Source organism: Penicillium psychrofluorescens (genome assembly GCF_964197705.1).
Source record: "Penicillium psychrofluorescens genome assembly, chromosome: 3".
Classification (NCBI taxonomy): Eukaryota; Fungi; Ascomycota; class Eurotiomycetes; order Eurotiales; family Aspergillaceae; genus Penicillium; species Penicillium psychrofluorescens.
Window position 1 is genome coordinate 2,673,365 of NC_133441.1, and position 24,255 is coordinate 2,697,619.

At 53.5% G+C, this 24,255-nt stretch overlaps 9 protein-coding genes across 9 annotated transcripts; 6 read left to right on the forward strand and 3 right to left on the reverse strand.

Annotated features, from left to right (window-relative positions):
- Window positions 1–391: 391 nt before the first annotated feature.
- On the reverse strand, window positions 392–1,243 carry PFLUO_LOCUS5141 (uncharacterized protein; the record flags this gene model as incomplete). The annotated part of the gene is made up of 1 exon (XM_073782562.1): window positions 392–1,243. One exon carries the CDS (start codon window positions 1,241–1,243, stop codon window positions 392–394), a length of 852 nt encoding a protein of 283 aa, XP_073639204.1.
- A 5,283-nt stretch (window positions 1,244–6,526) lies between these two features.
- PFLUO_LOCUS5142 (uncharacterized protein) lies at window positions 6,527–8,695 on the reverse strand (the record flags this gene model as incomplete). The annotated part of the gene is made up of 1 exon (XM_073782563.1): window positions 6,527–8,695. The coding sequence occupies one exon, from the start codon at window positions 8,693–8,695 to the stop codon at window positions 6,527–6,529; it is 2,169 nt and encodes a 722-aa protein (XP_073639205.1).
- A 1,692-nt stretch (window positions 8,696–10,387) lies between these two features.
- On the reverse strand, window positions 10,388–12,454 carry PFLUO_LOCUS5143 (NineTeen Complex (NTC) component; the record flags this gene model as incomplete). The annotated part of the gene is made up of 2 exons (XM_073782564.1): window positions 10,388–10,618; window positions 10,673–12,454. 2 exons carry the CDS (start codon window positions 12,452–12,454, stop codon window positions 10,388–10,390), a joined length of 2,013 nt encoding a protein of 670 aa, XP_073639206.1.
- A 407-nt stretch (window positions 12,455–12,861) lies between these two features.
- On the forward strand, window positions 12,862–14,412 carry PFLUO_LOCUS5144 (U4/U6-U5 snRNP complex subunit prp31; the record flags this gene model as incomplete). The annotated part of the gene is made up of 1 exon (XM_073782565.1): window positions 12,862–14,412. The coding sequence occupies one exon, from the start codon at window positions 12,862–12,864 to the stop codon at window positions 14,410–14,412; it is 1,551 nt and encodes a 516-aa protein (XP_073639207.1).
- Window positions 14,413–15,134: 722 nt separating this feature from the next.
- PFLUO_LOCUS5145 (uncharacterized protein) lies at window positions 15,135–15,949 on the forward strand (the record flags this gene model as incomplete). The annotated part of the gene is made up of 2 exons (XM_073782566.1): window positions 15,135–15,717; window positions 15,774–15,949. 2 exons carry the CDS (start codon window positions 15,135–15,137, stop codon window positions 15,947–15,949), a joined length of 759 nt encoding a protein of 252 aa, XP_073639208.1.
- A 2,293-nt stretch (window positions 15,950–18,242) lies between these two features.
- On the forward strand, window positions 18,243–18,801 carry PFLUO_LOCUS5146 (uncharacterized protein; the record flags this gene model as incomplete). Its single annotated transcript, XM_073782568.1, is given in 3 exon segments — window positions 18,243–18,250; window positions 18,269–18,581; window positions 18,796–18,801. The coding sequence occupies 3 exon segments, from the start codon at window positions 18,243–18,245 to the stop codon at window positions 18,799–18,801; spliced, it is 327 nt and encodes a 108-aa protein (XP_073639209.1).
- A 1,121-nt stretch (window positions 18,802–19,922) lies between these two features.
- On the forward strand, window positions 19,923–20,577 carry PFLUO_LOCUS5147 (uncharacterized protein; the record flags this gene model as incomplete). Its single annotated transcript, XM_073782569.1, has 2 exons — window positions 19,923–19,982; window positions 20,119–20,577. 2 exons carry the CDS (start codon window positions 19,923–19,925, stop codon window positions 20,575–20,577), a joined length of 519 nt encoding a protein of 172 aa, XP_073639210.1.
- A 542-nt stretch (window positions 20,578–21,119) lies between these two features.
- Window positions 21,120–22,170, forward strand: PFLUO_LOCUS5148 (uncharacterized protein; the record flags this gene model as incomplete). Its single annotated transcript, XM_073782570.1, has 3 exons — window positions 21,120–21,123; window positions 21,181–21,613; window positions 21,690–22,170. 3 exons carry the CDS (start codon window positions 21,120–21,122, stop codon window positions 22,168–22,170), a joined length of 918 nt encoding a protein of 305 aa, XP_073639211.1.
- Window positions 22,171–22,635: 465 nt separating this feature from the next.
- Window positions 22,636–23,863, forward strand: PFLUO_LOCUS5149 (uncharacterized protein; the record flags this gene model as incomplete). Its single annotated transcript, XM_073782571.1, has 2 exons — window positions 22,636–23,176; window positions 23,232–23,863. 2 exons carry the CDS (start codon window positions 22,636–22,638, stop codon window positions 23,861–23,863), a joined length of 1,173 nt encoding a protein of 390 aa, XP_073639212.1.
- Between the last annotated feature and the right edge of the window lie 392 nt (window positions 23,864–24,255).

Below are 24,255 nucleotides of genomic sequence, written 5' to 3' on the forward strand. Positions count from 1 at the left end.
TGTCCCAGGGACGGCCTACAAACGGCACTTGGTGGTAAACACTCGTTCCATGGGTCTCGGTGGCCGGACCCAAACTCTTATTCACCGCGTGGGAGTCCTCTATCTATACACAGTACAAGGCATAGATCAAATACAATGGCTTGAGAAAAAGATTATGGGATAACACGGCAATATGGTTGGCTGGATCCCTCCGTCCGAGTCGTCACGATCCGGAGGTGGCCCATACGGGAGGATGGCGTGATCGGGGCAACTGGAGAAGCCCTTCACGGAGATATTTTCCGCGTGGCTCTGCACAGCAGTGAGCATTGCGGGCAGCAGTGGCAGGCATTCATATATTCCAACCCGCTGAACAGAAGAATTGAGAGAGGCGTTCGTTTGTTGCTCTCTCTCTTCAAGACGGGGGTTGCGAGCCGAGCGATGATCGAGGCAGCGTCCCCGTCTCCGTGGATTGGCTGATGCTACTCACGGTGCTGGCGGTGCGGTGGTGCGAAGACGACTGGATCCCCCATCGCTCCGACTCGGGCTCAGAGGCCGAGCGCATCTCGTCCGAGTGCGCGCTGCGGTGGGTGCGGATATGCTGCTTCATGTTGTCCTTGCGAGTGAAAGCCTTGTTACAGATCGGGCAATGCACGCTCTTTTCGCCGGTGTGTTTCTTGCCATGGCGTGCGGCGTGGCCCGAGGTTGTGAATGTGGCCGTGCAGCTATGGCTGGCGGCGTATGGACACGGGTATTTGTTTTTTCGGATCGTGCTGTCTCGAGTCCCGCCCGGGGTTTGCGATGATGATGATGATGCTGCTGCTGCTGCTGCTGCTGCTGCTTCTGAAGGGGGTTCTGCACGGGTCTCAGGTGGCGTCCGGGCGGGTGCTGGTCCTCTCGAAGGGAAGCGGTACCGGTCCCGTCGCAGGTCCTGCCGGGCGTACGGGTGATAGGGGGATGATGATGGCTGGCTGGTGAAGTAGTCGTAGGCGACGGACGAGCCGTCTGAGGAGCCCGGAGAAGTCGGCTGCGCAGCCTCCGTCACCGGGTCAAAGGGATGCCGAGTGGTGCCTCTCGGCGACTCGGGCAATGCATGAGGATGGGCATGAAACGGTTCACTGGGTGGCGCAGATTGCTGCTCTGTTTGGTCCGAGTGAGTGGACTGAGAGCTGGGGCGGCGGTTGAATCTTGGAGCAGAGCGGACGGCAAACGACGGGTTATCATCGTTGTTCAGGATCGATACAATGCTCGTCCTGCCACTGGACATTTCCTCGACACCCCAATGTCCGATCACCGGGGGTGGAAGGTGATAATGCTAAAAGGGAAAAGACGAGTCAGTTTGGGTTTGCTAGATTGCTTCGTCGGGTCCCGAGGACTTGTTCGAACGTGACTCGGCCGTTCACGATGCACGGCACAGCAGAGGGAGGGAAGGACGAAGGGGAGAGGAAAGAGAGAGAGAAACCAAGAGCTATCTTTCTCCTCTGTCCGTCCCCCAAGGGACGCAGCAAACGTACCAGTGGTTCTCGAAAGATGTTTGTCCTTTGCGTCGTGTAACAATTCGACAACATTAGACCCTCACTCGGCTCTCGCCTGCAGACCTGACAGGAACCCGATGACTCGAACTCGTGCCCCGTGTGTCTGGTTGTGAAGCGTTGCGGCTGCCAGATGAAAATCTGCCCCGAGATCGATCCCCACCGGCAAAATCCAAGAGGTGAGGGAGAAGGGAACGGACGTTTAGTCCAAGGAGAAATTGCGCCTGTCTTGGATGGGTCTTTGTCTGCCGGAATTTCTTTTCCAGCCTTATTTGGGGTGAGCGCCTTCACCAATTGTGGGGAGCACAATCCCCAACGGCAGTTGCAAACTGGCCTAGGATAATCGCAGGGGTTCAAAAGTCCAACGCCGGTTGTCCAACCGCGCTGAGCGCCGGCAACAGTCTTCCAGAGAAGTGCGGGAGCTCCCAGGGAAGGAGCAGGATGAAAACGGGTGCCCCTCTGCGCGTGTCCGGAGGGGAGAGGAGGTGGGTGGGTATGGATCTTCAGGCAACGGCCGATCCGGGATCAGATAAGGGAGAGGAGGAATAAAAATATAAAATACAGAGCAAGAAGCAGAAGAAAGAAGGGCGGTCGTGATGGGAAAGAAGAAAGGAAGAGAATAGAATGAGACGAAAATCAATCAGTCGGGGCCGGCATGGCATCTGAGGCGTTAAGTACGAAGCCAGTCATATTTATCCTGGGAATCATAATAAATACCCACCCGCCGAGCGGACAGCCAAGCTCAGGGTCTGGTCTGGTCTTGTCCGCGACCCCCAGGAGCTCTGGCCATCGATACCGAGCACGCTATCACGCTAACCCGGGAGTGGGCCATCAGAAACTCTACGGAGAAAAAGACAAAACGACAACCGAACGTACTCGTAAGGAGATCCTGCGTGGTCCCTCGCAGGGCCGAGATCCACTTGGAATGTAAGAAAGGAAAAGAATTAAAAAAAATAATAATAATAAGGACCCCTGGAGAGTCCAATTACCCACCCCTGGGATAAATGGGATAAATGGACTTTGTGCAGACCCGTTTAAGTCCGCCTGTTCCGGCCGGCCCCATTCATGATGGCCCTTCCTCGTCAGCATTAGTGATGAACGGTATTTTTGAAACCCAAATTGGGCCGGGAATTCTTAGTGTTTGTTCAGAGACTGTGCAGTCGTGTACAGATAGACTAAACAAGGTCCAATGCTTTGCTCTCTCTTCCTCTCTCTCTTTCTCTGATCTCCGGATCCCCAAGGGAGTTTACTGACTAGGCTAGGGCTTCGGCTGGCCCAAGCGACGATGCTCCACTTGTGGACTCCCCAAGACCCAGAAACCATATCGGCAGAACTACGGGTGAGAGTAATGCATGCCGAGAGCCTTGTTTTTTTTTTTTTTTTTTTTAACCCATGGACCCTGAAAATAGGATTCTTCTCGCCTCGCCAATCAACCCCTCCCCGCGGCCAAATGTTTAGCCCTAGACAGTAGTCAGTTAGTAGTGAAAGCCAAAAAGGGTCTTCTAGGTTTGCCCTTCGGAAGTAACACGGTCGAGTCCGACCACGGACTCAATGTGTAATAGCCTCCGACCGCCGACTGTACATACGTAATTGATGATGTTGTTATGCTCGTCACTACACCAATTCGGGCACCGTCCCCCGATCTTTTCACCGGTGGGGGCATTATTCGGAAATGCCGGTAGGGCGACTAACGGTCTTGAATAAAACGATACATACATACGATAATCAATATTAACTCTGTACCATTGGCGACTACCCAGGAATGCAACTACGATGGTTGTATAGAATCCTCCTGAGGGTCTCTTTGCCGCACGACGCCTCGGACCTGTGTTCTGGAACGGGCATTCTGCTCCGAGCTTTGTGTCCGATCGGGCAAAAAACGAAAAAGAGCACACGGTCACGGTCCGGCCAAGCCCCTGCCGTACTATTGCCGCCACGTACGCACAACGCCAGAGATAACTTAATCTCACCTGATCGCCCAGTCACGTCGCCCTCTCCCTTTCCTAGTGTGTCTGTAGGGCTCGGCTCGTACTCGTACGCGTCCACAGGACCCCCCCGCCCCGCCCCGAGACTATACAAACATGGTATGTTGTAGCGCCCGTTTACGTGAATCACGGAGACTCCTCCGTCCAGCTACGTCAGGCAGCGAACGTTGGAAAGAAACAAGAATCGGGGCGATGTGTTGTTCGTGATGCCAACGCAACCCCCCCCATTCAGCTGGTATGGCAATCTGCTTCCCACTACATACCGACGAACTGTCGATCCGCCAAGCTTCTGCAACTCGATCTTGAACACCGGCGTTTGGGGCAGAGCATACGTACGCAGTCCACGTACATTCTCGGAGCTCATGGACTGACTAGTGCACTAGCGCCCTATAGGCTAGCCCTAGCTGCCGCATGAGTCGTGAGACCAGGATCATTTAGTACCTTACCGTACAGGGTAATAGAACAGGCCCTGGAAAAAAGCAACTCTGTGTTAGACTTCGGCCCCCCCTTTTCCTGTTTTCGACAAAAATAAATTAATAAATAAACTTTACGTAGTACTACCGCTGCAAAGGCCCTCCTCTCCGTATGGACCCCGTACCTTGTACGCAGGGACTCGTGCCCCTGGTCCCCCCCCCCCCCCCCTTCCTTCAATCACGATCGGGCTGGAAAGGGCATCATACGTTCGGGCTAGCCCGCGCCAAGCCTAGTGCAATGGAGCCCTAAATGAAATTCGGGCTTTATCTAGCTGCCCACGCGGCCTTGCTGCTTTTTGCGCCACATTGCGTCCTGGAAACTGCCGGATCGCTTGGCGCCGTGGACGGTGGGGGGAGTCTGTCAGCGCCCTCTCACTGTGAGGTGGCGCAAGAGGCCTCTGAGAGCTCACCATCGATCGATCACATTTGGACCCCAAGGATATGTAGTATTATTAAGGATTTGTAGTCTAGCCGTAGCCAGTAAATAGTACTTGGCGGGAGGATGCTTATGACACACGCTATTAGTGCTCTATATTTAGCAAGCAGCGGTTGCAGCAGCAGCGCATGTAGCGGCAGCAGTAGTCCAGCCGACTCCATTCTATAAATTTTTGCACAGCATTCATACACAGCCTTCCCTACAGCTTAGCCACAGCAAACAGCTCGGGAGCCTCCTGCAGGGGAAATTCTCAGCCTCGGCACTTTGAGCACTGCCACCAGAGAGTCGATCCGGCACCTCCCTTCCCCTGCAAGGGTGGGGGGTGAGTCAGACTAGCCCATTGTACCGGGAGATCCGTAACCGACTTGGCGTATGTGCCTGGTAAAGTCCGTACGAGGGATGCTTATTTCCTTATCTCCCAGATTTTCTTTTAGTGCGGTATGACGACTGCCGCGCCTACGAATGGTGAGCAGGGTGATGTGTCTTGCGCTGCACTGACGCGGCGACCGCGTAGCCGATCAGGGCATCCCTAGTCAAGGGCCTCCGGAGGGCGCTCCGCCTGCACACAAACAACAGGGCCGGCCCTGCTTTAATTTCCTGGCGGGCGGATCGACAGGCCCCATTATCTAGGTTGGCACGGTGGATCAGATAATGGGGTGGCGTTACGGAGTATACGTACGTACCACGAGGCACGTGGTGGGAGTTGGATCCTGGCCAGTGTAGAACTAACTACCGAGCTAAGGAATATCCAGACCAGTGCGTGGGTCCCCGAACCATCCTAATGGGGAAATCTCGTGGCATAAGCTGAAAGGGACAGATAACCTCCCTTCCTTCCTTCCTTCCTACCTGCTTCGCAGACATGTCAACATCTCACCACGCGATGACGAAACCGCTCGTCCCATGCCTCCCTGGGCAACCCGCAATCCTGGTTCACATCCTTCCTAGTGAAACAGGTCCAGTTCCAGAGTAATAGGTACGGGCCAGCGTGAGTGCCCAAGACCTGCGGACCATCAAATCAGGCTGCAACCCGAGATAATTGATCATACAGAAAGCAAAAACGCCGCGGAGTGGGGCCAGTCCACCACTAGGGGGCGCTGACGAGGCCGTATTCGTACCCTAATCGATAGTGCCATGTGGCTCCTGTGGCTGCGTCAGGGACTAGTCCGGGCTAGGCCAATGGCCGGATAGGAAGAGGTTGCGATTGGGCGCGCCGACTTCGCGGACTGCGTAAGCGGAGACGTCATGGCGGTGGTTTGGTTGGGTGTTTGGGTACGCGTAGTGGTATTTTTCTCTTTCCTTTCCGGGCTCTGTGTGAGAACTATCTACTGTTTGTCTGGCCTCGCTGGCCTAGCACTACGGTGCTTCGTCCCTAGACGATACCCGTGTGTACTGGGTGGGCACAGGAGCTAATTTTGGGATGTGTGATGGGGGTTTTCTTGGGCCCCTGCCTCTTGAGGGGGGAAACTCTAAACCCTGGAAGGAAACTCAGGTACCCGAACCCGAGCCTGGTGCTATGGAAGTATAATGAAGTCAAGTGAGACATTGTCTCCGACTATCCGCCTTCAACCCTTTCTCATCATTTACCTAACAACGATTACATTTCATCTCATCGGATTGCTGCTTGCAAATAAATTACCCATTTCAGACAGATAAGTATGTACAGCACAGAACAGAGACGCGTACACGAACACGAACACGCACCCGATGCAATCAGGGAGCAGTCGAGTCAGCGAAGCCGGACACGGTCACGGCGGAAAATGGACACGGAGATGAAAAGAAAAAAGGAAAATGCTCGAGAGGACTGTGGCACTTCTCGCTAATGATTCGCTCGCACACAGACATAAAAACGATGGGAGACATGCTTAAGGACAGACCAAACACGATAGGGTGCCAGCTCAGCAAAACCTGGACACCCTGCACGAACAAGAGAAGGAAGGGGAGGGAAGAGGAGGAGACTTTTACACGAGAGGAATAAGATAGGTAAGGTGGGAGGGACAGCCGGTATCCCCAAACGAGGGACCATCAACGTATGAGTAGTAGGTATTTTGCAAGTCGGGAGAGAGAGAAAAGTCGAGGGAGAGCACCTGTGGCATGGCACTCTAGATATGGGCAGGGCTAGAAAGCCTAGCGTTCGGCGTGGAGATTGAGCCAGCTCATGTCGGAATTGAGATTTTCACTCTGGCCAGACATGGGGAGCTCGTCGATCTCGTCTGGTATTACGACGCTGGACTTGCGTCCAGAGGCCCTCGCCCTATCTGTCGCCAGGCCATTTCCTCGCGGTGTCGTGCCAGGCAGAGTCTGAGTATCGTTGTAGAAGGTCGCGCTGTACTCGCTGCTAGGCGGGCGGCCGAGCCAGCTCTGTTGACTGTTGGCGGTCCAGCGTTGGGCATCCCTCTCCTCCCCGTCGGAGTTCAGACTGATGGAGTCCGCACTGGAGATACGTGCTGACTGGCTTTCTGGAATCATGAGTCCACGACCGCGGTCTATTTGCTCGGTCGTTGGGCTGCCGCTGACAACCCGACCTGTGTGCTGGTCGAGGAACCCGAGATTCAGAGGAGGCAAGGTTGACATGGGCCATTCACTGTTGCGGTAGTCGGATTTGGTGTAGCCAGAAGAGCTGACGGTCGAGCGATTTGAAGCAAGGTTGGTCGCGTTGTTGCCCTGGAAGTACCTGCTCCATCCCTCGTCCGTGCTCCGATTCCCAGGCTGGTTTTGGGTTTCGTTCCCAGCTGCATCAGATGACGCGGTTAAATCTGTGTACACACTGGGCGCGGCGCCCATGCGACTGGATGGAATTGTAGATAGAAAGCTGTTGTCCTTGGCGGAAGCAGGAGAGAGCCCATACCCGACACCAGTGCCGGGGGGCTTTAAAGACTTCTCGCCGGTCCTGCCATACAAAATTGATGAATCGCCCGAGGCGCTGGCCAGGGGAACGGGGCTTTTAGCCATGGGAAACGCGCCTAGCGTCAAGGGTTCTATCCCTTGATCTTGGAAGCTCAGGCGGTCCAGTTGGTGTTTGCCACTCCTTGACCCTCGACCACCAGACTGTTCCTCTTGTGCTCGCTGGCGTTTCACACGCCGCCGAAGTAGTAGAAGGATGATGCCAAGAATTACCGCAAATCCGATGACACCGCCGAGTGTTGCACCGATGATTACGTTGGTCGAAACCGGGGATTGACTGGCCGGTGCAGGGACGGCGAGGGGCGGAGAAGAAGTGTTGGTAGCCGTGGTTGAGGTCGTAGATGATGAAGTCGACGTGGATGTAGTCGTGGTGGTGGTGGTGGTATGCGTTGGCTTCAGAACATTTTGGTTGGAGTTGCCATTGAACATCGCTGCGGCGTTCATCCAACTGTTGGTGGAGGTGTTGAAGAGGGCTAATGTGTTGTCGCCACTGCTGCTCAAGATGGCCACCATCCCATTGTCACCCTGGGCGAGCGAATAGTCTGAGAGGCTTGTCTTTGGAGCAAACTTGCCGTTGTAGTTTGGATAATCGCTCACGCTCCTCTTTTGGGGCGCGCCCACCGGTGACGCGGGGCTTTCGGGCGTGCCACCCGCTGAGAGGAGGGCCAAGCTAGAAACAGGGTTGGTGGTATCACTCATATCAAACGACTCCAAGATCTTACTGCCATCGGAGTTGGATACCAGCGCACAGCGGGTCGAGCCGCCGAGGGTCGAAGGGAGGGTCACGTTGGAGTTTTCCCATCCCCAATCTGAGCCGCCGTAGGTGGCTTTGTAGATGTAGACATCAGTGCTTATGTCGGAGATCATGGCGATCTCGGAGTCACTCCACGTGAGAACACTAGGCTGAACTGCTGCCGGCGCTTCACTATTGACAGGACTGTCGATAGTCTGATCATTCATGGTCGAGACGACGTAGGTCTGAGCCGAGGGATCCGTATCATCGCCCTGTTCGCCTGCATAGACCAGGATCGAGTTGGTCGACTCCATGTACGCCGCGTTGTGCCCCGTTCGGTTGTTCATCATCGTCGAGGGAGTTGAGAGAGTCTGCCACTTGTTGTCCTGGAATGAAAACCGTTGCAAGCCGCTATACTGAGCGGATGCACCCGAACCACCGATAACATAAAGTGCTTTGTCACTAGCCTTGGTTTCGATGCCGGCCACTACACATGCGGCGCCGGAGACAGCATGCTGGGCGGAGGGTAACCGCTTCCAGGTGCCGTTCTCTTCCAGCGAAATCTTAGCCAGTCCATCGGACGAAAATGCATACAACGTGTTGTCGTAGATCGCGGTGCAATGCCCGTCCAGGTTCATGTGAAGCTGAGGGATCGACATACTGAATGATGTCGGGGGAGAAAAAGGTGAGGAATACACAAGAAAGAAAGGCGGAGAGCCAGCCGTCAAAGGGAAAGATACGGACCGAAGGTGTCGTACAAGATGAAAACGGTGACTGCCAGAGCACTATCTCATATCAAGCGAAAGCAGACGCATCCAAATCCCCAAGGCTAGCGTTCAGCCAGGAACCGCGCGCCGGCGGCAAGTTGACGTTGCGGGTCGTTCCACAATAGACAAATGGCGTGTTGGACCGTCGGATAAATTGTTCCCAGATCGCGTTCTCGCAGAACCTTAAAACTCAGGGACAGATGACCACCAAAGATCGTCGAAAAACCAATCGCATAAAGACTGACGGGGGTGCAGGGTCGAGTCCAGGCCAGGCGGAGTCAATAATCGTGGAATGAGGCGAAAGCGTCCAAAAGGCGACAAGGGAAGAACGAACGGGGTTGGCCGGCACGAACGAAGCTGGATCGGGGGGTCAGTTCTCGAGACATCAGGGGGGCCTGAGAGGGAAGGGAAAAGGGTGAGACGCACGGAAAGACGAGGTGCACAGCACAGGGACGAAGTTGAGCAGTCACCCAGGGACTCAACACAAAACACAAAAAAAAAGGAAGGACGAGGCGAAGGAAAAAGAAAGGAGGAAAGAGGTGAGTGAGACACGAGGATTATTGATTTACGGGGGGGACGGAAAAGAGGAGGCGCCTCGAGTTTGACTAGCCCGACCTTAGGGCCCGAGCGGGAAAAATTGGGATTTCGTCATGGCCCGGGATGATTTAATGAGGATCGGATGGTCACCTTGGGAGTATTCGATCTTTGGTTCTATTCACTGGTCTCTCCCCTCTGAATTAGGCATCCTGTGCTGGGCTCTACACGCTGCTCGCGCTGTTGTTCTGGTGCCCCTGAAACCGTGTGGGGCGCCGAGGCTGAGGTGTATAACGGGGGCGGACTGAGGGTTGAGGATCAGTCCAACCGACGACAGACTGCGTCCGCGAGAAGCGAATCCATACTGCGACGATGGACCATCCACCTCAACAATCAAAAGCCACTGCCTACACAAGCCAAATCAACAACGCAAGGAGCGACACCCCCCCAACAGCTCGTACCCATGGTTCCCTCCCTCGCTTGGCCCAAGCGTCCCGACAAACCGGTTTACCAGAAACAAACCCCAGAGGTCCCTGAACAGAACTCTCGAACTTCAGAATTCAGTTCTCCGCCTTGTCCACCACACTCCAGGATTCGCCCCCAGTGTCTATCCCAACGGGCCCTCGAATGATAATCACTGACCACCCTCGTGGGCCGCCAGGATTCGGAGCTGCGCCTGGCTGTGACTGGCTGGACGCGGTCGGGATGCGGATCCTGTGCGGCCTGACTTGTGCAGGGACATACATCATCCCATTGATGATGGGGGGAAGAGAGGTAGGGATGTAGCACAAGCAGGAGTCGTACCAGGCACCTCGTACGACCAGACTACCACTGAAGTCGGTCAGCTTGCCAAGCGACGAAAGGGAATGCATGGCGCACGCAGGTACCAGATCGTCCGTCAAGCTCGGAGCCACCGGGCCGATCGATCGACAGGGCTGGCCGGTCAGGTGACTTGGCAGTCGGTCTACAGATGGTGGCATTTTGAGGCAGGAAATATTATAGTAGATAGATCGATGGTTTCACTAATGCAGACAGAGCACCCTTTCCTCCCTAGGCCTGCCCCTGCTTCCACTGGTGCGCCTTCTGCAGCAGCCGCGACAGGTTGGCCGCCGACTGGTCGTCTGCCGGGAACACGTAGTCCATATACTCCTCGTACCGGTCGTCCTCCAGCTTGCGCCGCTTCTTGACCCGCCGCGGCATCTGCTTCTCGATCTTGTCGATGTCCTCCGGGGAGCCATGCGTGTTCTCGAACGACCGCCAGGCATTGAGCAGCTCCACGCGCTGTACAAGAGGGTTAGCATATACATCACCATCAATTCTCGGAAGCAAACGTACCTCTTCCTTGAGCTCTTTGTCCTTGAACACCTTGTGGGCACGCTCGAACACGGCCCGCGCCCGCCGCTTGGCTTCTTCGCTGACCGGCCGTGCCTCTTCCTCTTCCTCCTCCTCTTCTTCTTCGTCGACGTTGACCTCGAACCGCGCGTAGTTGATCCAGACCTTCACGTGGTCCGTCTTCTGGAGGAGACGCTCGTACAGGGCCCGCACGCGGTCATACTCGCCTTCGTACTCCTCAAAGTCGATATAGGACTTCCAGACCAACTCCGGCATGTCAAGCGTGGGTTGCTCGATGCCCAGCTCGTAGATCGCCCTCGTTCGGTCCGTGTCGTCCAGGCCGCGCTCCAGCTCGGCAAATTGAATCCAGGACTGGCTGTTGGACGGGTTCCACTCAATCTGCTTCTCGTACAGGGTCCGGCAACGCACGAACTCGAACAGTTGGCGCTCCAGGTCAATGTACCCGCGGAAGAGCTTGTCCTTCGGGCACATCCCGATGGCCTGGCCCAGGGTCTTGCGGGCAGCCTGCAGTTCCATCTGCCGGATCTCAAACTGCGCCTTCATGAGCCATATTTTGGCGAATGTGAACTTCTTGTGCGGGATCAGCTTCAGGCATTCCTGGTAGATCTGCCGGGCGCGCTCCATATCCTTGGCTTCCATTTCTTCCCACACGGCGTAAAAGATCCAGAGGTAGATGTATCGGCGCCAGTGTCTCTTCTCCTGTGATGGGGGAATCTGCGCAATAGCCCGTTCATACACGTCTCGCACCCTGTCTGGGTTGCCTGCTGTCTCCTCAAGTCGAGCAAAATCGAACCAGATATCGTAATTCCGCGGGTTCTCCTTCAGGTGCTCTTCGTACTGCACTCGCCGTTTGGACAGGATCACGTCTTCGACACCTTCCCGATCACCGAACTGCTTCTCAAAGGTGGTATATGCCTTATGCAGGGCCATTGACTTGGACCTTGGCATTCGGTCCAGGGCGTATTTGTAGATTGCGCGTGCCCGTTCATATTCCTTGAGCTTGGCTTCGAACTTGGCGTATGTCGCGAAGAGCTTCTCGTCCATGAAATCCTCGCCGAGCGTTTCGATCGCCGCTCCATAGACCTCCCGAACCAGGTCGCTTGTTCCGTATTCTTCTTCAAACCGTGCCCATTTGATCCAATTTCGGGGTTCCGGGTGAACGATCGTGAAGCGTTGGAGAATCGCCCGCGCTCTGTCGAATTCATTGTAGCGCTTCTCCATCTTGATGTATGCGCCCCATGCGCCCTCCTCCGGCTCCCACGACATCCACCGCTCGAAAACCTGGCGGGTGCCGGGGATGTTGCCCAGCGTCTCCTCCATATAGACATACTTGTACCAGAGCTTGTCCACGCGCGGCAAGATCGTCACGGCACGGTCGAAAAGATTACGGGCGTGGTTAATATTCCGAGTCTTCATTTCCGCTTCAATGTACCGGATCCACAGCACCACTGCGGTAGAATCAACATCCAGCGCGCGCTCAAAAATTGAACGCGCCCGACGGAATTCTTTCTGTTCCAGCTCCCAGGCCGCATAGCGCATCCAGTTATTCATATTAATGCGATTGCGCTGCACATAGGCCTCGAATTCCTTTCGCTTCCGACCCTGGTACTCATGTAGCTCTTCGAGATCCGCAAAGCGCTGTGTCGGGGCCTGTAGACCAGGCTCTTGCCGGTCCACAGCCTCCCGGAGCAACTGCTCCGCGGAGATCTGAACCGGCGCAGCGGCCTTGTTCTTGACCCGCGGAGGGCCACGAGACGCCTCCATGGTGATGATGTCGAACGAACTGAGACCGGTTCGGGGTTTTGGGTGGCAGGGAATGAACGGTGGCTAGGCTGGGGAGTGTGTTGTGAGCCTAACAACAAGAGAAAATCAACGGGCTGAGAATTCCCCTGGTTTCTTTGTCCCGAAGCGCCGACGTGGGCTGTTGCTGGTGGAAAATGAAAGTAGTGATGGCTCTTCCACCTCCATCGAAAATCATCGCTCTGCACTTGTGGTCTTTGCCGCCACCCGAAGCAGCTAAAAGTTCCGCTTACTCATACCACCTCTTCTCTTCCATGATTTCTTTAGACGTCCACTCACTCACTAAAACTTCCAACGGTGGTGTCCTCGGACGACGGCTGTCTCTAGCATTTGTTTTTCTCTCAACAGGGTATTTGCTTTTCTTCGCCAACATGTCCACGGCGGAGGAGCTTCTGCGCGACTTCGAGGAAGATGAGGACTTCGAGCAGGAGGACGCGGAGGAAGAGCCCCAGGAAGAAGAGCAGCCTCAAGAAGGTCCCGGAGCAACGAACGAATTCGACCTTTCCATCAGCGCTACCGACGAGCTGACTCGCCTACACAAAGCCCTGCGCGATCATTACTCAGTTCGATTCCCCGAGCTCGAAACCCTAGTCACGAGTCCCCTCAACTACGCCAAGACAGTCGCCATTCTCCAAAATGGACCACTCGACGATATCAAGGCTATATCGACCTCATCAGACAATATGGTGGGCGCGTCGCTCGATACGGTCCTTGATCGACCGTCCCTGATGGTTGTGACGGTGGAAGGGTTGACAACTCGAGGGCGAGAGATGACCGAGTCTGAGCTCAAGGTTGTGCAGGACACATGCGCGAAGATTCTCAAACTTGACCGCGAACGCACGGCACTTACGGAGAGCATTCAGTCTCGGGTGTATCAAATTGCACCAAACCTAGCGGCGCTGATTGGGCCCGAGACCGCGGCGCAATTCCTCAATCAATCTGGTGGTTTACGCGAGCTGGCAAAGATTCCTTCGTGTAATTTGGGAGCACAAGGCTCAAGAAGGCAGGAGGGCTTGGGTTTTGCTACCAATCATGGGGTTCGAGCAAAAGGATTTCTCTACGACTCCGCGTTGGTTCAAGAGATTCCCAACGACCTGAAAAAACAGGCCATCCGGATCGTGTCTGCAAAAATGGCACTTGCCACTCGGGCAGATGTCTCCAACCACGCCAAGGATGGATCTCTTGGCGAAGAACTGAAGCAGCAATGTTTTCAGCGGTTGGAGAAGCTCACGGAGCCTCCACCAAACTCTGGGCAACGGGCGCTGCCGGCACCGGACGACAAGCCAGCTAGAAAACGTGGTGGACGCCGTGCTCGCAATGCCAAGGAGGCGATCGCCATGACGGAACTACGCAAGGCTCAGAACCGGGTCGCGTTCGGCAAGGAGGAATCAGAAGTCGGATACGGCACTGGTGAGGGGACTGTGGGTCTGGGTATGTTGGGACAACAGAACGATGGACGAATTCGTGCTACGCAAATCGACCAGCGCACCCGTGCCAAACTCAGCAAAAATAACAAAGGATGGGGCGCTGCTACTCCTGTCAGTGGCACGGCCTCGTCGCTGCGCGGCTTCGGGCAAGGCGCAGGTGGTGCAGGAGGCACTGCTAGTGTCCTCCAGGCCAAGGGTCTCCGCACATCGGGCGTGGGATCATCTCTGTCCGGGACCGCGGGTACTGCCAGTACGATTGCTTTTACACCGGTCCAAGGCTTGGAGCTGGTCGATCCGAAGGTTCGAGCCGAACTCAGTCGCAAGCGCAAAGCCGAGGAGGACCGGTGGTTCAAATCTGGCACGTTCACCCAATTCGGCGGCCAGAGCAGCACCAATGCCCAAGGCGAAAACGGGGGCTTCAAGGTCCCTGCCATTCCGCCCAAGAAAAAGGTCGACACTGGAGAAGGCAAGATGGGCCCGCCCGCAAAGCCATAATCCTTTTTCCTGGGCCACTTACGTACGCATTTTGAGAGGCGTTTTGGGGGAGAAGATCCGGGTGGCAAGGTTTCACGTGATACCATTCTTCTTGTATATTAGATTGTCCAAAGGGGCCATCGCTCTGAATGAACTCGAACCAATGAAATCATGATCTCATTGAGGGCCAACCGAATAGGACGGAACGAAACAGTCGGTGAAGGGCAACAGGTGACAAACGCCACAGATCGGGCCGTTTCATTAGGGTTCGGGGTCCACACGACACGTGCCTGAAGTCTCAGTTTCCTTGACAAAGAGATAAAGAGATGTTGCATCGGGCACGAATTGCCCCCCGCAACTCAATTAATCTTCCATAGTGGCCACTTTCGATAGGCAATGGCGTGCTTGTGCGGTGTCTGTGAGTATGGCTAACGGTATCTGGCACAATTCTGGCGGAATGTGGTACAAGAACGGAGAGTGGAGATCTGCTATAAATGCCTCCATCCTCGCCTTCGGGTCCGGTGCCTGGGGCAAGTCTGGTTCGGAAAACTTTTTTTTTCTTTTTCTGCTGCGTTCCATTATTATTACTGCATGTGCTGTCATTCTTCTCAATTTTTTGGTTTTCGATATATATATATCATAGAGCTGCTGCTGAACGACGTGAAGTTGTCACTCAGTGTTGCTTGAACCAAACCCTAACTATCATTCGAGTCCAACCTCTCCGGTCGAATAGATAATAGACCATGGCTCCAGGGGTAACCACCAGTCCAGCCCAGAGCAGCGCAACCACCAACACAAACAGCCATGTCGGCAAGCCCTCGCAGCAGCTGTTCCATCACAGCCTAATCACGACAGACTTTGATCCGTTGAAGTTCCGCGGCGCGGCTGCTTTGCAATGGCAGCTCAGCAAGAACACGCCCAACATCGCAGCCCTGGAAACAGACACCCGCCTCATTGCCTCACCGTACAACGATGTGCCGCACCTTCTGGATCTAGAAACCCTCGATACCCAGGACCGGCTTTTGGCATTAGCATTAACGGCGCTCCGACCCATTCGCGACGACTATGCAACAGCGCCATACACGGAGTCGTTCAACTGGGACGACATCTTTAGTCTAGTGAGAACGTTCGCGGACGCTGAGAGCCACACGTGGACGCAGCAGTCGTTCTACGTGGTCGTGTTCCGGTCAAAGCTGCAGCCAGATGCGGATGCGGATCGGTTATATGCGTTGGATGCGCATTCGCATCAAGAGGCTATTGCCAGTGGGGGCTTGTTGAAGTATTGGTTTGGGTCGAAGGATCAAGATCATCAGAATTTGGCTACCTGTGAGTTTCGTTTGCTGTTATCACCATGTTAAAACGGGGCTAATCCGTTGAAATAGGCGTTTGGCGCAGTCGTGCTGATGCGCGGCTTGGTGGTCGGGGACCATGGCATGCAAAGGCGAGAATGGCTGCCCGGGAGCTGTATAAGAATATCACATTTTCAACCCAGGAGTTGGTTGTCGGAGATGGAGCAAAGTCTTGGACAGTTCGGGATTGGAAAGATGATACCAATTGAGCCTTGATTTTCAGCGCGGTTCTTCCATATACAGGGATACAGTGGGGTTGGGAAGAGTCTCTGAGCATTTCTTTCGGTTTCTATCTATGTTGGAGTTTGAAGCGTCTATTGCCAAGCATGAAGTTATATATCCTGTCATGGGTCGGTTCCTGTGATGCCGCAGCAAAGCTAGGTATTCACCGATAACACTATTCAAGTTTCTCACTCCGGCTTCCCTCTGTAAACCTCGGCCCTGAGACTCCAGCCTTAAATTCCCCGCCGAACCCAACTCCATGAATCTCCTTCCCTGCATAGAACCTCGACTTCTTCGGTTCGCACAACGCTTTCCCGTATTTCTGAAAGAACTCCTCATCCGCAGTCCCTACACACATCTCGATATCATCCCCATCTTCGTTTGGGCACCGCCAGTACATCGTCGACCCACATACCCCGCAGAATCCTCGGTATCGACCCTGTGTATGTGAATATTCTCTGGCTGCTGTCGATAGCTCTTGAGGTATATTAGATGCGCTCGGCATGCCTATTTCTGGGCTCTTCCAGCCGAGTTGTTGGGAGTTGAAGGTCAGGAAGAGTGCAAAAGGTGACCCCGTATGTTTACGGCAGTGGGTACAAGAGCAGGTATGCGGCTGCTATTCTGTCACAGAAAGCACTTAAGAGGGGAAGCGGATATGGAGTCAGACATACGTCGGGTGGCCAGGAATATTTCTCTCCTATCTCAGCTTTGTATCTCACTTTGCCGCATAGACACCCGCCGGTGAGATAGGGGGGAGGGGTCGGTTCACTCATGGTCAGATATATATCTATTTCGTCTCGGAGTCTGCAGTTGTTATGGCACAAGGCTTGGGGTCTGCAACGACAGGCAATACAATATGCCCAAACCGTAGGCTCCCAAATAGATCTAGGGTGAGTGAAGGATGGCGATAGGAAGACAAAGCGGAGAAGCTTACAGCAGCATGGGACTGATGTCATACTGGCTTACATCGTAAACTTAGGACGCCAAATCGTCTACACAACTGTATGGTTAGTCATGCCAAGAGCTTGGTTTGGTTTGACGCGTTAATTCGGAAACTTTCAGAGCAAACAAGCCAGATGAAACACTAGAACAATGTGTATAAATCCTCCATAGTTAGCCTACCCCAACCACCGTTTCTGGGTGGGGCTGTGTTGGGCCCCTATGAAGAGCCTCACCCGGCAGTAACAAGTGCTTCCTATCTCTCTTTCTTCTCCTTCCCTCTTTCCCTCGACAGCGACAAGCCATGCCTAATACACGAAGTAAACGGCGCGATAAATCGTCTCCACAAGAAACTCAACATGACAAACGCCAGAAGATCAATGAGCCCTCTCGAGAACATGTGAATTACCCTGAGCTGAGTTGGGATATCTGGTACTTGATCGCCGACGCTGTGAGAGCCCCGCACATCCACAAGTGGGAAGCCAACTGACCCAACCCTACTCCAGCTTGGCAAACATAACAGGAATGACTTGTTAAACCTATGTTTGGTGTCCAAGGAACGCAACGCGCAATTTACACCAGTCTTGTACCGGTCTATTGTGTTAAACCCGGCCTCTCTTCCCCTAGATGGCGTTCAACCCAAGGACGAAACCGTGAGGATCTCTGGAACCATCCTGCGTCGACTGTTAAACCCTCGCGATGATAAGTTCAAGCCACTCGTGAAAGAGTTGACCCTCAAACCTATTGTGAAGAAGACTCCTGAATTTAAAACCGCGATGGCAAAGTTCAGGGCAAAAGAGAGCTTGTCTCGGCTGATAAAGAACTTGCCAAACTTGTGTCGAATCTGGTATGCACGATGTCCTTTTCTGGAATGACAGCCAGCATGTCTAAACTTTCAATAGGCTTGAATTCACGGCCCCTTTGTCCCACAGACTCGTCCAGACCCTTGAAAACCATCCCCGTGAACTCGATATTCAGCTTCTGAGTGAAGATGGCATGATTCCACCCCCTCGCGGTCTGCTACTCCCGTGGGTTTCCAAGATCATCGCTTTCTTCCCTAGAGGACCATCAGCGCGGGATGAATCCCACAGAGATACCAACATGCACAGTCTCCTACTGTCCTGTCCAAACCTGAAATCATTCTCTGTTGGAAAACTTTTCCAGCAGCCGCCAGTCCTTGAGCCGCCCTTCTGTGATACGGGATGGGCGCCCAGCGACATGCTTCCTCCCATCCAGTCTCTTTCAATAGATGGGGGCCAAATTGGGGTCCATAACTGGAATATATGGGAGGACACAATTTGCTGGCCAAGTCTCTCATCCCTTAGCATTGGCCCCTTGGGTATGCATGCGTGTGCAGCGCTGAATAGGCTAAAGGGCCACGCTCGCTTCCTACAAAGCTTCACATATCTAAGCGCGTGTTCTCATTCCCAGGCTCGTCTCTCCCAATTCCTCGCATCATTCAATACTCTCAAGTCCTTGGAGGTGTCAAAGACCTTCTGCTTCATCAAGGACGTGGCTCTTCATACAGAGCTGACAACGCTCTCCTTGCACGTTAATGAGTGGAGTCGTTTCCACCAAAGTAAGGCGACACTAAGCTGTGAGGATCTGGAATTTTTGGATGCGCAGTGTCCGCATCTGGAAATACTGGCGCTTGACATAAATCCCGACAACGAGGAGTGGGTATGTCAAAACATTCCAGCCATCTATGAGCTAATTGAATCCTTTTACTAACTAATATCTAGCCATTGAAGACTCTCGACGTGCTAGCAACTAATTTTGACAAACTTCGCATTCTCTCTCTTCACATCAGATACTCCCGTGCGACATCGGAAGTTAACCCAGTTTCCGTTCTGGACAGTCGATCCGCCGAATTTTTTGGTGAAATTTTCTACAGCAATAGATGGACTGCTTTTGACAAGTCCAATAACCTCTGCTTCTTGGATCACACCCACGGTCAATTCCCTGGCCAGTTTGAAAAACTTGCTCTGAAATCTGGCGAGTCACTTGAATATCCGTACAAAACAGTGGTGAAATTCGAGGTGTTGCCGCCTCTGGGCCTCGGTAGAAAACCCCAAATTCACGAACTGTAAATATTGGAGCACAGAAGACCCATTTCCCAATTCCGGCGAGATATCCGGTATGTTCAGATGTATCCTTACACGCCTAGATTTCCACGCTCTCTTTTGTAAAGACTCATCATTTGTGTGTCTTTTCTTAATTTCCAGCTTTCTGATTGATCTTTAGCCTTTTCGTCACCGATTTGAGCCTTTGCTACTATCGTCTGGTGCGCCCAATCAACAATTCTAACCTTCCCAATCCTATGCTTTCATACTCTTTTCTTCTCTCTCTCTCTCTCTGTGTGTGTGTCTGTGATACAAATTTTCGATGGAACAAAGGTCAAAAAAGAATTCCTCGCGTAAGAGCGCATGTATGGGGAATGAATCGATCAAGGAACCTGAAACTACTCCAGCACCAAAGTATGAGAAAGTACTACCCCTGTCATTCCAGAATCTTTTCTTGAACGATTTAAGAGCACACCCATCTCCTACCTCTCGGCATGGTCATTATGATCTAGCAAGGACACTTTTGCTGGGAAGTGAGACACCTGGAATGCTGGCTCTCATTCCTGCTGATCAATCAAGACTGTTAAACACATCATGATTTGCACACTGGGGTGGGAAATTCGGCTCGAACGAGTTGTAATTTCTTGTTTCATCAGTCAGAGGCTGTATTTTGTGCGTATGTGGGTGCCAGTAAACTACGCTACGCAAGATAGGGCTAATCGGGGAAGCCCGAAGACGAGTTCCCTGGCGGAAATATGTAAACATGATGCGGTATTCTACACGCCTGAGCCAGCCCTCATTCCACATGATAGCAGAAGGCATTTTGGTGCTTGGAGAGGCCCCGGTGTATATGAAGTAGTGGATCTCTGACTGACTTTTGCGTGCAGACCGTCGCGATATTGTGTGCATCAACTTTTGTCTCGCCATTGTACTTAACCTTGCGCAAAACTGATCTAAAATGCCGCGCCTCGCTTCCAGGTCATCCTGGATGACCATTCTGATCATGGCTTTGCTGGCCGTATGTGCGATTCACGCGCATCCATTGCCCGACGCTGGTAAAGGCAATCAAGCGCGGCCAGGCTCTAGCCTGCAACCTCGGGTTCGTTCTTGAATGAATCAATATAGAAAGAATTTTTTTGCTAACCTAGAAACAGAGAATCATCCCCGACACTACAGAATACTTATCCAAAGTCTTTGCCACTCTCGACCTACTCCAGATCCCCAAGATTAAAGCTACGAGTGAAAAGGGCAAGCCGATCAACGAGTCACACGCGCCCCAATCCAACTCCTCGCATTCGTCTACTTCGAGCCACAATTCGACGTCTATTGAGAGCTCGACTAAGATACCCATGTCGACACCAATGGCCGACGCAACCCTAGCCGAAGATCCCACGCCAGCGAGCAGCGCCGATGATGTCAGCTACACGGAAACTTTCAAGCAAGATAGCGGCGACAATAAGCCGGTTGAGAATTTGCAGATCGGTCCTGGTATGAACACCGGAAAGCTCACCGCAAATGACATCCCCATCATCTTCAATGCCTTGTACAAGACATTATCAGATCGGTTCCGGGATATGCTGGACTCCTCGGATGAGGTTTCGCTGCGGAGGTAGAATGCTGGCTCTACTACTTTCCTTTATTCTTCTTGGTCACTTACTATAAAATTTGCGTGGAGGGTAGTTAGCTTTAGTCTGCTCATGTCTGAATCAGTGTTAGATGGAATTGCCAGTAGCAGAGCGAGCCTACAAAAACAGGAAATACCACTGCTTTTAGAATCAGACCTGGATTTACCTCACGGGTCTTGCTCTTAACTCCGTGTTCCACAATTCGTTCTCCGGTGCAACGCCTCTGCTATCACCGAATCTGACGTAAAATTATGCGCGGAGTCCGCCCGGAAATAGAGATACGGAAGCATCAGGAAGCCTCACGATTGTCGTGAAAAATTCCTGTCATTCAAGGCTGTCGAAGCGTTGATTCGGGGTTAAGGGAGCGGGGGTGGCGGGAGTTTTGGTATGACGATGAGAGAGCTATAAAACCCAAACTCGGATTGAAAAAAAAACTTGGCCGGAGCATCAATCCTCGCACAGTACCAACCATATCACACACAATGCCTGCGCTCGTTGGAAAGGCAATCGGCCCTACGGGCTATGGCCTGATGAGTACAACTCGGCCCTGAACCCCCCATTGAGGGACCTTTGACTGACCGGACCATCAAGGAATGACCTGGACCCCGGAACCGCCTCCCCTGGAAAAGTGCTTTGAGACCCTTAACACGGCGCTGGAGCTGGGCGCAAACTTTTGGAACGGCGGCGAGCTGTACGGCACACCGGAGTACAATTCGCTCCACCTGCTGAACAAGTACTTTACCAAGTATCCGGAGAATGCGGACAAGGTGGTGTTAAGCATCAAGGGTGGCTTGAAATCCGGCCAGATGGTTCCCGATGGATCGGAGGAGAACATTCGTCGCAGCGTGGATGAGTGCCTGCGTCTGCTGGATGGCAAGAAGAAGGTCGATATCTTTGAGTGTGCGCGACAAGATCCCAACACCACCGTGGAGCAGACGGTGTCAGTCCTGGCCCAGTGCGTGAAGGAGGGCAAGATCGGTGGAATCGGATTGAGCGAGGTCGATGCGGCTACCATCAGGCGCGCGTATGTCTTCTTCTTTCTTTTTCTTTTTTTTTTTTTTTTCACGAGATCATTTTCCATTCTAACTATTTGCCTATAGCGCAAAGGTACACCCCATCGCCGCTGTCGAGGTGGAGCTGTCTCTGTGGTCGACCGATATCCTCGAGAACGACGTCGCCAAAGCCTGCGCCGAGCTCAACATTCCCGTCATTGCCTACTCCCCGCTGGGCCGAGGTGTCTTCGCCGGCGCCGTGAAGTCTACGAGTGACATTCCCGAGGGCGATTTCCGCCGTCAGATGTCTCGTTTCCAGGATCAAGCCTTCCAGAGCAACCTGAAGCTAATCAACAAGGTTGAAAGCCTCGCGACTCAGAAAGGCGTTGCTCCCTCCCAACTCGCCTTGGCCTGGGTTCACGGCCTGAGCGGCAAGCCTGGGATGCCCACCATCATCCCCATTCCTGGCGGTACTACCAAGGACAAGGTCACTCAGAACTTGCAAGGTGTCAAGTCACTGACCGATGCAGAGATGGCAGAGGTCGATGGCATCTTGAAGGAGAACAAGGTGATTGGGGCCCGCTATTGAGGGCGATGATTATCCTACTGGTCAATTACGGTGATCGTTAGCAATTGAGTACCAGATAGCGATTCAAGATGATGTTCAAATGATCATTATTCCACAAGTCAGATCAAGTGTAGAAAAATCAACATGCAACCTCACTGCACACGGAGCGCGAGGAGGTTGTCAGAATTGCAGAACTCTTCTTTTGATTCATCCCGTAGAGAGGAAACAGACTGTTGAAGGAGATGAGACTTACCATGCTGTCAATTGTTAAATAGTCTGGTTGTAACCGACATCACTACCATTCGGAACGAGAAAAGGAAAGAAAAGTAGAGAGAAAATCGAGTTTGCGGAATGGATAAACAGCCCTCACGTGAGGGATAGCTGACTAACCAACCCATGGATCGCATTGTCCTTGCTGCACACTTCGAGTAGTTGACTACATCCCCTGACTGACTACTGAATTATTCCATTGTCTCATCTCCCATCATGGCCTCGAGAGAAGCCTCTCCACTGTCCACCGCGGACGAGGTCGAGTCCTCCGACCACGAGTCCGTCAAGCAGGAGAGTCGCGCGCACTCCCCTTCGGCCTCGAACATGCCGCCCTCCAAACGCCGTCGCACCGGAGTAGCCTCATGGGACCGCCAGACGCCACTGTCATCCGTGCAGGACGAGATGCCACCTCCAACCTCGCCCACCGCCTCGATTTCCTCCGATTCCTCGGGCGACATCCCCAACTCGCCCAGCCTGCAGGCCGTGCTCGGCAACAACCAGGACGAGGAGTACAGCGGCCAGAACAACGACCAGATCACCATCTGTCGGTGGGACGGATGTAGCGCCGGCGATCTGGGCAACATGGATGGACTGGTGCAGCACATCCACAACGAGCACATCGGCAGCCGGCAGAAGCGGTACTCGTGCGAGTGGACCGATTGCAGCCGGAAGGGTCAAACGCACGCCAGTGCGTATGCTCTGCGCGCTCATATGAGGAGTCATACCCGCGAGAAGCCGTTTTACTGCACTTTGCCTGGTAAGTACATGACGGGGATGCGATTTCCTTCATGCAGGACTGACCAATGTGCCAGAATGTGACCGCAACTTCACTCGCTCCGACGCTCTAACCAAACACATGCGCTCTGTCCATGAGACCGACGGCCCGCGCACGGCTGACTCCAAGGGCCAACCGAGCACCCCGGCCTCGAAGCTGCAGCGCATCCGTCTGAAGCTCACCCACCCGCCCAAGGAACCCGCGGCTGAGCAGCCCGAGCACAACAACGAGCCCAGCACAATCACTGCTTCTACAATAAACCATGCTGTCGGCGAGTCATCCGACCTCGATGAGATGACCATGCCCGAGTTCACTCCAGACCTCGGCTTCGATGACCACGAACTCTCCATGCACCCGCGCGACCTGTACCGTCTCCTGCGACGGCAAATTTCCTGGGCTGAGAAAGAGGCTGCGCAACTGCAGTCAGAGTGGGAGCAGATCCGGCCGCAGCGAGAACGCGCCTGGGAGGAGAAGGAGGTTATCGTTGACGACGTGATTGAGGGCGAGCTCAGGCTATTCAGCGCCATTGTTGGCACCACTACCGACATCAGTATTCCGACTGGTCCTGCAGCCACTCTCTCCAATAGTCTGGACAAATTGCAGCAACAACAACACCAATTTAAAGAACAGCAGCGACAGCAAGGGATCAAGCCGGCCGGAGTAGCTTGATTTGAATAATTTTCAGTCCTCCTGCTCCGACTTAGCAACACTGGATATGTGTGTTACTGCATTTCCCTATTCTCTGACTCTCTTTCCTCCTTACGGCGCTTGGTGTCAATGTTATGGTTTGAAGATCTACGACTCTCAGCGTTTTGCCGCCCTTCTGCTTTTTTTTTCTTTTTCTCTCTCATCATATACACCCATATTTTGAAATCGGGGGTTCGCACTTGGTTACACGGGAAAAGGTGAGAGGGCTGGACGGCATTTGTATCAATAGCTTTTTTGGGGAGGGGTATAGTGGCCCTTTTGTGTATCATCTGTCCTGGCAATATCAGGCTTTATTTCTTCGGACTCTTTGTGAATCATTCTACTACTGAGATCCCGAAATGAAATGAGAAAGC